This window comes from Diadema setosum, chromosome 16, assembly GCF_964275005.1.
Source record: "Diadema setosum chromosome 16, eeDiaSeto1, whole genome shotgun sequence".
NCBI lineage: Eukaryota > Metazoa > Echinodermata > Echinoidea > Diadematoida > Diadematidae > Diadema > Diadema setosum.
Genome location: NC_092700.1, coordinates 21,127,674 through 21,141,693, shown reverse-complemented (window position 1 = coordinate 21,141,693; position 14,020 = coordinate 21,127,674). Strand labels below are relative to the sequence as shown.

At 40.1% G+C, this 14,020-nt stretch overlaps 1 protein-coding gene across 1 annotated transcript; it reads right to left on the bottom strand.

The window, feature by feature from the left end:
- Window positions 1–1,177: 1,177 nt before the first annotated feature.
- LOC140239506 (uncharacterized) lies at window positions 1,178–13,822 on the bottom strand. The gene is made up of 4 exons (XM_072319337.1): window positions 13,699–13,822; window positions 3,462–5,136; window positions 2,978–3,043; window positions 1,178–1,302 (listed from the first exon to the last, which is right to left on the bottom strand). Exons 1-4 carry the CDS (start codon window positions 13,735–13,737, stop codon window positions 1,178–1,180), a joined length of 1,905 nt encoding a protein of 634 aa, XP_072175438.1. The 5' UTR covers window positions 13,738–13,822.
- Between the last annotated feature and the right edge of the window lie 198 nt (window positions 13,823–14,020).

Below are 14,020 nucleotides of genomic sequence, written 5' to 3'. Positions count from 1 at the left end.
TTGTCTCCCCAATGAAATAGATCTGAACGTCATTGTTTTATACAGCCCTGCTTGAACTTCGTGAAGACAGTCCACTCAGATACCAAATTGCTATAATGAGCAGTACAAAACCTGGCATTCTCCTCATAACGCCGCTCTAGGATTTTGTTTAGTTTAAGTCAATATATTGGAAATTTTCGAGAATATTATCACAATCATGTCGATGGATGAGAGGTTATAGCATTGTTATACTTATACCCTACGCATGCTAAAGGAAATAGTCCCTGTAGGAAAAGATAAAAACAGATGGAACAAATTTCCAACTGAAGACTTTGTTTGCAAAAACCGATAAGTCCATATTTGCCAAATGGAGATAATAATTTGCGATTAAAGGTCAAGAGAATAATAATTTTTGCTTCTTTTGACCATAACTTCAAAAATGTACCTTTATATGTAGTGACCAATATATCATTTAAAAGGGGTTATTTTGTACTTTATGACAGAGACCGCACTTCAAAATCTTCGAAAATGGACTTATCGGTTTTTGCGAACAAACTCTTTAACTGAAAGCTGCTGTTATGAAAGAAACATTCGTCGATATTAAGAGCAAACTGTCGATTTACAGGAGTGAGATTTCAGTAAATGCATGTAAAACGGGAAATCGTTTAGAAATATAGGTGGTGGTATCAATATCTCACGTTCTTGTCGGTTGTTGGGCTGGGGCAATCATAGATTTGGGAAGTTGGTAAATCTACCTACTATACAATGTAGTAGCAATTTCACAAGATTGCGAATAAGTACGAATGGTTGGCAATATTATCGATTGTCAACAATTCAAACAGATCAATACTAGGTACAGATAGATAGATTTGAAAAGTTTCATTGCAAAACGAGCTAACTCCATTCTTGTTAAGTTGAGATATTTGCGATTAAAGCTGCTAAAAACAGAAAATAATACGAGAATACAGGTATTTGTAATCATATCTTCTGAAATATTCCTTGTTATGTTACAAGTGAGCTATTGCCGGAAAGGTTTAATTTTGCTCTATCTGATTCTTGACTAACTTTGAAATGTTTAAAAATGGCGCTTAGCCCATTTTGCAAGAAATCTCTTCATTTAGTGAATGAAGGTGATCCGACGCGCGGCGGTGCATGCTGCGTGCAGTGCTCGACGAGCAGAGCTGGGCAGGGAATGTCGTCACCGGCCCGTGGTGAAGTGGTACTGCTGTCTCCTCTTCTCCCGCGACAGTCGGCAGGCCAGACAGCAGAGCGCCACGCCGATAAACATGAAGATCATCGCCAGTACACCAATGATGGCGAAAGCTATACAGAGAGAAAGCAATCAGAGAAGTATACATTTTTAGCAAGCATAACTGATTGATGATAAGACCTAAAATCGTTGCACGTTCGTTGCTACATTTTAGGCCTTAACAGACAAAATCTTTCCTAACAAATTAAAGAATGAGACTACAAATCAGCAGATGTCGGGGGTATGTATGCTGTGGAAAGACAATCGAACGGCATGACAGTTAAACCAAGAATAATACCTCCTTGGTTAAACAAAGAGGTACAGCTTTGCCTGGGCGAGCCTTTAATACTACGCCAGTATACAGTAGTTTAATTCTTGGTGAAACTGGCAGCAGTTTGGCATGTAAATCAAGAATGAATGAGTGATACAAATACTAGAGGAAACTGGCTAATCCAATCGCTGGAATTAGCATGGTAGGTAGAGGAGGTATATTCCGTTGACTGTTCGAAGTGAATTGTCTCCCCTCCTCCCCCCCCCCCCCCACCACCACCCCATTCAGCTGCGTTTCACTGATTTGTTTCTCTTAAGTCCAATCTTATTTATTTTTCTCGCGCGGTCTATCTCGTCCATTTTCACAAACTCCAGTCAAAACGCTGAAGTCATAATGAGGACAGTGTGTTACTGCCCATCATTGTTACATCATTGTTCAACTTTTTCAACCATAATTATTCTCTGCCGTGTATTGTAGTTCTACGCCCGTCAGACTTACTGGTTCAGTGGAGACGGGAGCCAGAAGAAGATTTTCCGAAAATTCGCACTTCCTGTTCTTCGAGAGAGGATCACAAGGATAGTCTTCGCCTAGGCCTATACCAAATGCCAAATGCGTCGACACTTTATATACGAGTTGTTTTTTCCCCACATCTCTTCTCTAATTTTGCTCTCCTACCTTCATTCCCTGTTAACTTTTCCCGTTTTTTCTTTTATTCGAGGATGATAGAGTCTAAACCGACAGGAATGATAATCCAAGGGCATCAAGGTTTGTTCTCCGTCTAAATCTACTCATGGGAAGAATAGAAGTCAAATCTGGCTCATGATTAATCTCCTTTAGTAATAAGTATCTCGGAAGGTCATTGCAATTGGTCGCTGGATACTCAGACGTCACGGCACCCTCTTCTCATTAGGAAGCCTGACGGGCGTGGAACTCTACTACAATACACGGCAGGGAATCATTATGGTTGAATGAGTTGAACGATGACGTAAGGATGGTGGACAGTCTGTCAGTAACACACTGTCCTCATTATGACTTCGGTGTTTTAACCGGAGTCTGTGAATATGGACGAAACAGTCTGCGGGCGAAAAATTAATAAGATCGGAGTTACAAGAAACATACCAGAAAAACGTTACTGCATGGGGTAGGGGCCGACAACGGGAGACAATGCACTTCAAACAGTCAACAAAAGAGACCTCCTCTACCTACCATGCTAATTCCAGCGATTGGATTAGCCCGTTTGAGTTTGCATCAGTCATTCATTGCCATGAGTGTTTTAAGTAATTTTGGATAAAGCGGAGGGAAGGATTTTCCTATTCTTCTCGCAGATAGTCAATTATCATTGAAAATGAATACATCCACAAAGCGCATTAGATAATAATATATGATGTACCTCTTACATCCGCAAAGCGCATTAGATAATAATGTACCTAAAGAAAGAGTCGAAATTCAAGTGAGTGATACAATTATGGCGTTCTTACCTATGATGTATCCGAGAGGAGGTGAATCGCACATGACGTCATTTATGCATGTTGCACCTGGGCCCGCTATGGAAAGGAACAAAGGAGAACATACCTTTCATATTTCTGTGTTGATTTGTCTGCTTTTTCTGTCGTCTTATTAATCGCCATAGAAACTGATTCAAAACAACCTCGCCTGACCCGAGTGTTAAATGCTCGTATACCTGGCTCCAACCCAAGCAAGAACACAAGATTATAACATCATCAACTCGGTGGGCCTACTCTTATGTTCAAATTTGGTTTCTCTTGTCGATATTCTCTTGTAGTATTAGTTTAGGAGATGCATTGATGGGATAAACGTGTAGCTGCTGAACGATAATGAAAATAATGAGGCAATTAATCGTTGTGATTTTCACGATATTCCATATTTTGGAGGAGGGTGTGAATTTGATAACTGTCCTTTCGGTCTGACCGTGAGGAATATTATTATCAAGATTACTCTCACCTGTAAAATAGACGACAACCACCACTACTAGAGCGAGGAGGAGAAAGACACAGAGAAGGAGCATGACGGCGAAGACGACCCGGGTTCGCCGTGTCCACCCAGCCACCATCGTGGACGATCGGTCGCTGTCGGCGTTCGTGGAACGTAACCTTTCACTGCGACCAAGGGGAAGGGGTCCCGGCTCGCTCATGGGGGACGACGGTAGTCGGCTCCGAGTGGGGCCGGCATCCCGCTCTGTGTAGGGCGGCGGGGGCGGCACAGCGGTGGATACAAACGGATGCGATGTCGGCGCTGCTTGTGCTCTCGAGTTTCTTGCGACATCGGGATGTCTTCGCAGTTGTTCGGGACTGATATCATAAGCCTGATTAGTTCTACCCATTCTGACGGGCCTCTCTCCGGGCATGTAATCAAAGGGCAGCTGTTCATCGTACATTTCGCCCTGCATGCCGGCGACGATACCAACCAGGTCGCTGTTGTCAGCCGCTTCTCGCGGCGACCAGTTTCCTTGCCAGTTTGCCCAACCACGAGATCTGCGTCCACTTGTACGCACAGAGTTGTTGTAGACAATATTCGAGCGGCTGTTCATGTTGTGCATGGGAAAGGAATCCACAGGGCGATTTGTACTTGGGTCGATTTCTCTTGTGATGACAATCCTTTCGATGACTGTTGGCTGAGATCTCCGTGGATCATCCCTCCCGGGATACACCCTGCCGGGATGCCTGCGCTCATCTTCGTTGAGATATGCATTGGAGAATCTCGGACCAAAGGCATTACCTTCGTATTCCATCCCTCCTCGATAACCATCACGCTCGTCTGACGGGCCGTGGGGCCGTGAGTGCCGATGATTATCGCCCATCCCGCGACTGTCATCCGGTGCACCCGATCGAGGCCGAGTGCCGCGGTCCAGAGTTGTCTGCGACTCGGCGGATTTCTGCTGCCGAGTCTGCGTATAAGTCTCTCGCGAATCTTGTCTGTTCGAGGTTGTATCGTTATCCGTCTGGTCTGGAGTTGATTGGTCATTGTGAGGTGTATCCGTGATAGCTTGGAGGACTCTCCTTAGAGCTGAATGAACTGGTTGTGGATTCCCGGCACCATCTATAGCTGTTTCTACTTGCGTCGGTGGTGCGTCGGCATCTGTTGGTGATTGCGATTGAACACCATCCGACTGGGATGGAATCGGTGGTGCAGGTGGTGGCGGTGGTGGTGCTGGTATTTCTGTCCTTGGCGGTTCGTCGTCACCAATAGTCCCACCGAGGTCCACTCTCTGGATATCCGGCCTACCGTCGTCAATGCTGACATGACGAGAATAGTCCCTACTCGGATGGACTTGCGCAGTGGCCGGCAATGTCGGATACTGAGACGTCCCATTTTCGCCCGTTTCGGATCGCGGATAATCTGGGTTGTGGATGTCTTGGTCATCTGCGTCCGTGACGTCAACAATACGCGGTGACTCGTCGTTGTTGTCGATTTCTCTGATGATGACGCCACCGCTAGGTTTTGCGTTCCACGTGTTGCCTCTCAAAGGCATGGCCTGATGGCCGTATGCTCCGTTGATGATGACGCTACTTCCGCGATTCTTCGAGACGCCATACTGCTGATCGTAGACGAACGGTTCGTCCCTCCTCGGATATGGGATCACTATCGTCTCGTATCCCGTCATCCGGTCCTCTTCCTCCTGAAGGGAGATCAACAAGACATGGAAATGTGAAAACCGAAAGAATGATATCCAAATAACACTAGTCGCAAGGAGACAGTATGAACTAATGTTTCATAGCCTGAGCTCATCGAGCCATTTCAATTACAATTGATAGTATCTTTTCTTCACCAGTTTGCTAACAATGTGCTGGTATTTTTTGTAGAACAATTTCCATTTACAAGGGAATGAAATCCAAATGTGACCGTGCATCACAAAACCAACAAAAAGTCGTACACCCTGATTTTATATGAGGACTCAAAATAGGTGAAATGGGTCAAGCTAGTCAATCTTGAGTTTTTCTGTTTTCTGAAAGACCAATTCTTCTACATTATATGGAAGTTTGGGATCATAACACGAATGGGAAATTGTGGTTTCTGCAAGTTTTCTAGAACATTGCTTTTTGTAGAATATCATGATTAGGTAAGTCTTACAGACCCCCCTTTTTTTTTGATTTTTTGAAAACCCTTTCAACACTCTTCAATTTCAACTCTATTAACTTTTGAAAGGCTGTTGCTACTGCGTTGAAATTTGGCATTAGCCATGAATAGAATGTGCTCATAGAGTGAGCATAATATCAGCTTAATCTGATAATCTCTTCATTGTGGTTGTTATGGAGCTATACTTCCTGATTATTGTCTCATGCACTGCACACAGCACACCGTGGTGGGAGATTAAGCACTTATGTAGATCCTAAACTTCACAGCCTCTTTTCTCAGTAAACTCTTCTTCTGGAGTATGTACTTTCTCTCTATTTTAAAGATAGGTTAGGAAAGTCCATTTCTACTGAGGTATACATCATTTTAAAGCTCAGAGTCTGCCTTTTCAGAATTTTTCCTTAACTTAAAATCCATGTCTGGCGATTTTTTTTTTTTTTTTTGGGGGGGGGGGGGTGGTTGTGTGATGCAGGGCCATACTATGTAGATAACTATTAATGTATGCATGGGAATTGAGTGAATGCAGCAATATTAGTTGAACACATTAACGAAATTTGAGGAAAATTGGACAAGACGAGAATACTACTGTAATGGGTAACGTCACGTGTGCACAACGATATAACGAAAATAAAAAGAAAATTCAACAAAATTTCATTTTTATTGGAAATTACACAATCTCTCAACTCGTTACAGACACAATATATTGAGGGTAATATTATTACCATGCCTTCTGAAAGAGGTAGGACGACAGCTCATTCATTATGCTAGCAAAATGAAGATATCACTTTTTTATATCTCTTTATATCATCTTCCATACTAAACGTCACAAATTATTGTAGTCTTCTCATCCACCTAATAACATTTGAAGGGATTGTAGGATTTTCCCAAAACTTTCATTGATGTGTTTTACTAATATTACGGCATTCCACCGGTTGGGTTTCATCCTTTGCTGTGAACATTTCTCCCAATGGTTCGCGTACACAATACCGATTCTTCTCGCTTCAATAAATTTCAGTTTCTCGAAGCTACTGAAAACTCGCTTTCTCTGCCTCGCTTGAACCCGTCATGTTTATCGATTTTATTTGTCGGTTCATTTGTCTGCCGCCTGTCACTACCTACCTCTGCTTTTGTGTTTTTCTTTCTGCATGTGTTATGTTTTTTTTTCCCCTCGGATTACGTGCTGAATATTGTTTCAAAGAATTTCTGAGGTATAACTGGCAAATGTCTATACCAGGACAACAGGGGTCATTGTTTAGGTGCATTCTGCGAGGGAGTATCACGCGTATCTATTTTCGGTTTCAACGCTTTTTCTCCTCTAGAAATTAACAACAACAACGAAACATGAATAAAAAAAGACGAAATAAACAAACAAACCTACAAATGGAAACTATGGTGACAGGAAGGCATTTTGTTGTTTTTGTATGAACTAATATCCGCGGTGTTTTTCAATTGCCTTTCAAGACTCATTCAACCTGAAGTGACCTTGTTGGACGTACATACATTAATCCATGAAAGGGGCTTAAAATACGTTTCTGCAAAGAACGCGCCGCAGCATGCCACACACACACACACACAAAAAAGTAAAAGAACTTTTAAACAGTGCTGTGTTTATCAGTTAGGCCCCGGAAAATACTGGACAGTCCCATATAAACGAAGTGCATGTGAGTGTGTAATCATGTACAAGTAAAGTACACGTTGTGGTGGGCAGGCGAGACTAAAAAAAGGATATCGTGGCAGAAGCAAAGCTTGTTTTTCTTTTGAAAAGCTGAAATTATGCAAGTTTGCAAATTCTTTAATCTATTTTTTCTTTTTTTTTTTTGGGGGGGGGGGGGTGGGGGACTCTATGAAGGGTAAAGATGTTTTGGAGCTGGTATAAATTTTCGTACCCTCTATGTTTTGGTTATGCATTCTCCAAAAATGAATGCGTTTGCACAGTTATATTGGTCGTGCTTGCCAGCTGCATGCTTACACAACTTCCCGTACATTACTATAATGTACGCACTGCTAACGGTTTTTGGCATATTCATAAGGTCATGTTTGATTTTGTGAGGAATTCCGTTGTGTTTTTACAAAAGAAGAGCATCCGCAAAGCCCCTCAGGTGCTGGTCCAATAACCAACAATCAAAGTGCAATTCGACAGCGTGTACAGAAGTCAATTCAATTAAAAGACAAGACAAGAAAAGAAGAAGAATGAATGTGAAACCCAGTTATAATACAAAAAAAAAAAAATGGTATCCCATAATCTCACACGCGAATCAAATGTCACCACCTCTATAGCTCGAAACTGTGTTATTGACATGGACACAAAAGTACTCTAAATTCTATTTTTGTCGGTAATTTAGTAAATATTATAGTTGCCGGTTTTTTTTTCCTCAAAGTCATCGCTGCTCTGCTATTATAGGACGACAATAAACTGTCAGCTTTTTTCTTTTTGTTAAATCAACTTTTTCTGAGTCTCCTATAACAGAAAACTGTAATTCACTAAGCGCTTGGGCAAAATATCAATGAAATAACTGTATGGAATGGCATCATATTACATATATAAAATTTGCACATGTAGCGTGGTTACTTATACTGAAATTCTCCAACTGTCTTATCCTAGGCTCTTTATAAACTCCTCAAAATAAATTCTGCAATTAAAGTTTGATATATCATATTTCTCTTATACCCACATCATCTTTATTAAATATAATGTCATAAGAAAGCCTGATTAATTATCTTTAAAATGACACCTCACTTGCTATGATTGGGTGTTCCTGGAATGTGCAAAACAGCCGAGTATCGTTAAGTATTGGGACAGATCAAAGGTGAAAAGTCGCAACAATTCTGTTTTTGATAATTTACAGTTTTGATGGAAAAAAAAAGGCCACAGGAATAAGCAATGCTGAAATGAGAGCTCTTTCAAAATCTCCCATTTCCTAGACATTAGATGACTTTTTGGTCAACTTTTATGTTTAACTTTAATCTGCAGATACTACTGCAGTTTTTAATTCATGGATGAAGACTGGAATCCAAAGATAATCATTCTCATAATGCATTCTTTTCAAGCACATTCCCTGCCTGAAACCACAAAGCAAGTGGGAATTATACTGTTTGACATAACACGTTTGCTCTATTTTGCAACATTTCACATTTGACCTTTCCTCATACTCAGTCATACTGTGCATTCCAGGAATGCATAATGTAAACAAGTGAGTTGTCGTTGTACAGAAAATTAATCAGGTTTCCTTATGATGTCGCATTTGAATGAAATGATGTAGTTTTAAGAGAAATATGATACATCAAATTGGGCTTGCAGGACTTTTTTGAGGAGTTTAGATGAAACCTGTGACATTTTGTTTTCTCTTTTCTCTTCAAAGCCAACATGCTGTAGAATTGGGCCTTAAGTTTGATTGATGTCTTTTATGTGCTGAGATCACACTCCCTTTAGTTAGCATGAATTTCATTCAAGCAGAAACACTGACCTTGCTAATGAGGTGGATACAACGTTTGAAGTTTTATTGAGCCAGAGACGCGTTTTCGTGATGTGCACGATTTGTGTGTCTTTCCATGGGGTATACACTCCAGTATATTAGAGTGTACTAGTACATTGTGATTTCAAATGCAACTTCATTAATTCCATCTTATTCGTATTCTTTAAAACTGGAGTAATTTTGTTGTTGCTGCTGCTAAAGAAGGGGTGTTTCAAGCACATTACTTCACAATGGAAAAAATACAAAGAGAGAGAGAGAGAGAGAGGGGGGGGGGGGAGACTCCTAAGCACAAATTTGACTTCTCTTATCTCCACCTGACTCTCTCTCTCTCTCTCTCTCTCCCTTTTAAGGACGGACAGTATTACCAGTGCAACATGCCCCACATTTATATCCATATAGGCCAAATGGAACCCTTTCTAAAGGCCTTGCACAGTAAGAGGATACAAGAGGATATGCAGGTCGAGACATTTATAAATGAACTTATCTTATCATCCAGCCTTATGCTATTAAAGTAATCAGCTTTGCAAAACGATAGACTTGACCGATGAGGTATAACGTCAGACGAAATACACTTTACCCATTTCTATATCAACCAAAAAAATCGACTGCGGAATGTTGCTTCTTTTAAGCAATATTAGAACAGCCTCAGCTGCAACATGCCTAGCCGATATTGCATGACATGCTGTAAACTCAAGTTGCATAAGGAAGATACTTATTGAAGCAACGACATTCAGAACAGAAGTCAGAATGGATGAACATTAAATCCGGCACGGCGATAATTGTAAATCAAAAGGTTCATGGGTTTGTCTGTCCTTCAGTACCATAATCACAATAGATTAATACGTTCAGCTATATTAGCCATGCATTCCATTACAAGGAACAGCAATTCATGCAAAAAAAAAAAGCGATGACAATAACAATAATAACAACACCAAAGAAATTAAGAAAAAACGGTCTATTAGAAGGCAGAGTCTTAAAGGACGAGTCTGGACCAGAAATTGATAACTTGAGTCAAACAAAGATAAATATCTTTATACATACAAGCATAAAAACGAGAGTTCTATCGAAATCAGATAAAAAAAAAATGTGTGACATAATGTTGAAGTGGACAGTTCTTGAACAATTTTGAACAGTGAATACAAATATACGCAAATCAGTCTGCATAGATGTCATCACCTCACATTTTTTCATGTATCGTGTACAAAAACATCGTGTACAAAAACGGACGAAGATTTACATTTCTCCTTCAGACAGACAACGAAAAACAACAACAACAAAAAAACCTGGAAAATTTCAAAAGTTTCTGTATGACTTATGTTTTTTTTTTTTGTGTGTGTGTGTTTTGTTTTCAACGCAGTTACTTGCCAGTCCCAAATCCTAATCTGACTGATCATTATCTTAAAGTTACTCAGCAAGGCATAACGTTGTCTGTCTGAAGGAGAAATGTGAATCTTCGTCCGTTTTTTGTACACGATGTTTTTGCACACGATACATGAAAAATTGTGAGGTGATATGTACTATAGCAAGTTGCGGTCGATGACACCATATCTCACTTATATTGACCGTTCAATAATGATTTTGTACAAATTAGCAAAATTTCGTCATTTTACGACTTTCCCTAATATGCTTTCTATACGGATTTTGATCAATTTCCTTTTTTTTTTCTTTTAATGTTGTGCCTACAAAGCTTTACTCTTTCTTTCAGACTAACATGTAATTGGTCGGGAATTGTCCTTTTCAACGAGTCGAGTTCATAGTAATATATTCTGTCGTCAAGTGTGTCAACAGAAAAAGAAATTTACATCTCGATGTGCATGTCTGGGTGTGTGTGGAAAGGGCGGAGGGGTCTGAAATAGGCTATTGTATTGCGCACATAGGCTATGGGGCGAGGGTACGGTAAATATTTGCCAGTGAAATGGAGTGTATTCGTTCTCTTTCCGAGGAAACGTTTTTTTAGGGAATACAGTTCAGGTATGCCTCTGCGTAGTTTAGCGAGGAAGAGGAGAAGAGGGTTTAGGGTATAGGTCTCACACGGGTAAAATGTTTCCCCACAGAGACATGTGTTAAAATTCAAAATTAAAAAAAAAAATATGTAAAATAGCTGGGAGAAATGAGGTGTTTCATCTTCACTAACCTGAAAAAGTGAGATATACCCTTTCATCCATCAAATTTCCAAGGGGGCTCTTCTGCTCAAACTCTGTCCAAGGGTTCGCAAAGCCAGACTACGAGTTTTTTTCACTAAAAAAATAATCTATTTTCTGTACATGCACCCAATCAAATATAGTCCCTTCAAATTCCATGAGAAAAGCTTTCATCTTCCAACAAAAATGCAGTTTGTAGAGGAATTCATACTCAAAGTCTGCAGTTATTCAGTTTTGTGCGAAACTGCATTTCTGATTTTTAACGTTTTTTTTTTTTCTTCATGTATTTTTGTATCTTTGGTACGATTTTGTGAAGCAGTCAGGGACATTCCATTATATCTAAAGGTGTGATCCCTATAGGTGCCGGCAACACTTCCTTCTGCGAAAGCCAGCCAAAACCAAAAATAATACATACATGTAGATACATACATGTTAATGTACATAAAATGTAATTAAATTTAAGTAACATTAAGTATACTTCAATTAATTTTTAAGTGCTTCATCCTCTAAAATTTTAAGTGATTCCCGAGTCCTATGATTAGGTGTAGTCTAGGTCGTTGGAGTTTAAGGTTTTAGGTTTATAGGATTGTAGTTTGGGTTTGAAAATGTAATTAAAATCTTAATTTTCGTATCAAATAATTACATCCTAAAAGGCTCATATTAGTCTTTACACGAGGAACGTGAGCCTGTTACAGCACAGTTGGGCGATTGTCGCAAAACAATGTCATTCCTACACGTAGGTATGCCTACTTCAAATAAAATACTTCGCACTGGTCATTAATAATGACGTCTGTGATGACCAATAAGGACACACATAGTGTCATTTACTAAAACTGTTATTACTTGACAGCTAAGATGAGTAGTAAGTGGCAAAAAAAAAACACCCCCACAAACAAAAAAAAACAGTGGTATCAAAAAGCAGTATTAGCAGTTGTAGCAGTTGTAGAAGTAGTTGGCCTAAGTAGTCTATAGTAGGAGTAGTACATGTAGTGGTACAACAGTAGTAGTAGTAGTAAATGCATCGTTTGTAGTGGTACATGTATAATAGTAGTAACACAGGAAATACAGTGTAGTAGAAGTATTTGTACAAGTAATACATGTAGTAGCAGTAGTAGTAGTAGTAATAGTAGTAGAAGTAGAAGTTGTAACAGTAATAACAGTAGTAGTAGTAATAGTAGTAGTAGCAGTAGTAGTAGTAGTAGTAGCAGCAGCAGCAGTAGTAGTAGTAATAGTAGTAGTAGCAGTAGTAGTAGTAGTAGTAGCAGCAGCAGCAGTAGAAGTAGTAAAAGTAGTAAATGTACCAGCAATAGTAGTAGTAGGGCATAGTACTTGTCAAAAGTGTAATGTCATATATTGTTTTAAAGTTTTACGATGTAGCACAAGATACGAGAGGCGCAAATAATCATGAGGTACAATTTGTATGTTGCAGGTACACGTACTTGCTCACAGACGTAGACATGAGATGATTATATCAAACAATATGTAAATGCACAAATAAATTGCAGATGATAATACGCATCACGATCCAGTCGATATAGAGCGCGTAATAATGCAGTCATTTGTGATCTTACCGCCAGAAGAGTAAGTATTCTTTTACTGATATCGAAAGAGCCAGCAAACTATCTAAACTTTTGAAGGCTAATGGTATAACGGTGAGTTTGCGTTTGGATGTTAAGGTATCATAATAGTTTTAACCTATTACCATTGATTAGTGCAGAACATTATTGCACCCGTGATCACTGAGAGCACAAATTCACTATACACCCGCACAATCAGTGGAACTACTGTAAGTATACACGCAATATATATAATTATCAGTGATGATTAGTGGATATTTGAGTTTTCTTATGACGAAGCATTCGTTACGAGCTAGGCATGACTACAATATCATGACTCATGATAACAAGCCGGCCGACCGAGCAGGAGTATTATGTTATGCCCTATAGGCCTAACCAGGATCATTACGCTTCGACGTTTAAGTACAAGTGTACACTATTGTTCCCGTTGCTATTTATCTCACTGCGTAAACCTAACTGTAAGCTAAGCACTGTAACATACACGTGGCAGACCAAAAGAATCACAGTCATAAATTTGGGGTCAGATCTTATGGTAATAAAGTCAATCAGAACTTCGGTTGTCATTTTCTCTACGAAAATTCGTCAGTATAGCATCTACGTCCATTGCATGAACCATGAACGAGTGCACGTCAACCAACATAGCGTATAACCACGCCCACATGTCATTTTGGTATGGAAATAGCTGTTCATGAAATAGACAGATTGTTACAGTCCGAAACGAATTTAGCTCTCACTGATTGCATAAACGAGACACAAAACGTGTTTCAAACACTTGGGATATCGGTTAAGACACAAAGAAAATCAATCTCTGAACATGAGGCGGGCTATTGGAATGTCATCGATTACCACATACAATCCAGGACTCGAAAATAGACTGGACCCACTATCTATGTGTGTCAATGCTCACGAGATATACCTGATAGTCTGGGACTGGGTAGTCCTCAAACAGATCCATCGTTGATCGTCGGCTCTACTACACAGATCCACCGCTTGCGAAGAGAACGGACCCCTGACGTGTAGAAGAACCACACACGCGTATATACATACTTATGGCGCCATTTTTGCGGTGGTCATGATTCCGATGGGGGAAGTTGGCCAAGATTGCTATGCCATTAAAATCACTCGAAGTGAGTACCTACTTTCCCCTTATGTGTTCCCCCAAACAGTGTGCGAAGAAACACAAATACACACACACACACCGAATGAACGGTGTGATATTGAAGAAGTCTTCCCCTCCC

What these genes read in the sequence shown, in the direction of transcription:
- LOC140239506 (XM_072319337.1), bottom strand. Translation starts at nt 13,737, where the DNA reads ATGGATCTGTTTGAGGACTACCCAGTCCCAGACTATCAG. An exon ending in GGTTGTCGTCTATTTTACAG is followed by an intron (nt 3,044 to 3,461) that starts GTGAGAGTAATC and finishes TCCTTTCCATAG; the next exon opens with CGGGCCCAGGTGCAACATGC. An exon ending in TCCTCTCGGATACATCATAG is followed by an intron (nt 1,303 to 2,977) that starts GTAAGAACGCCA and finishes CTCTCTGTATAG; the next exon opens with CTTTCGCCATCATTGGTGTA.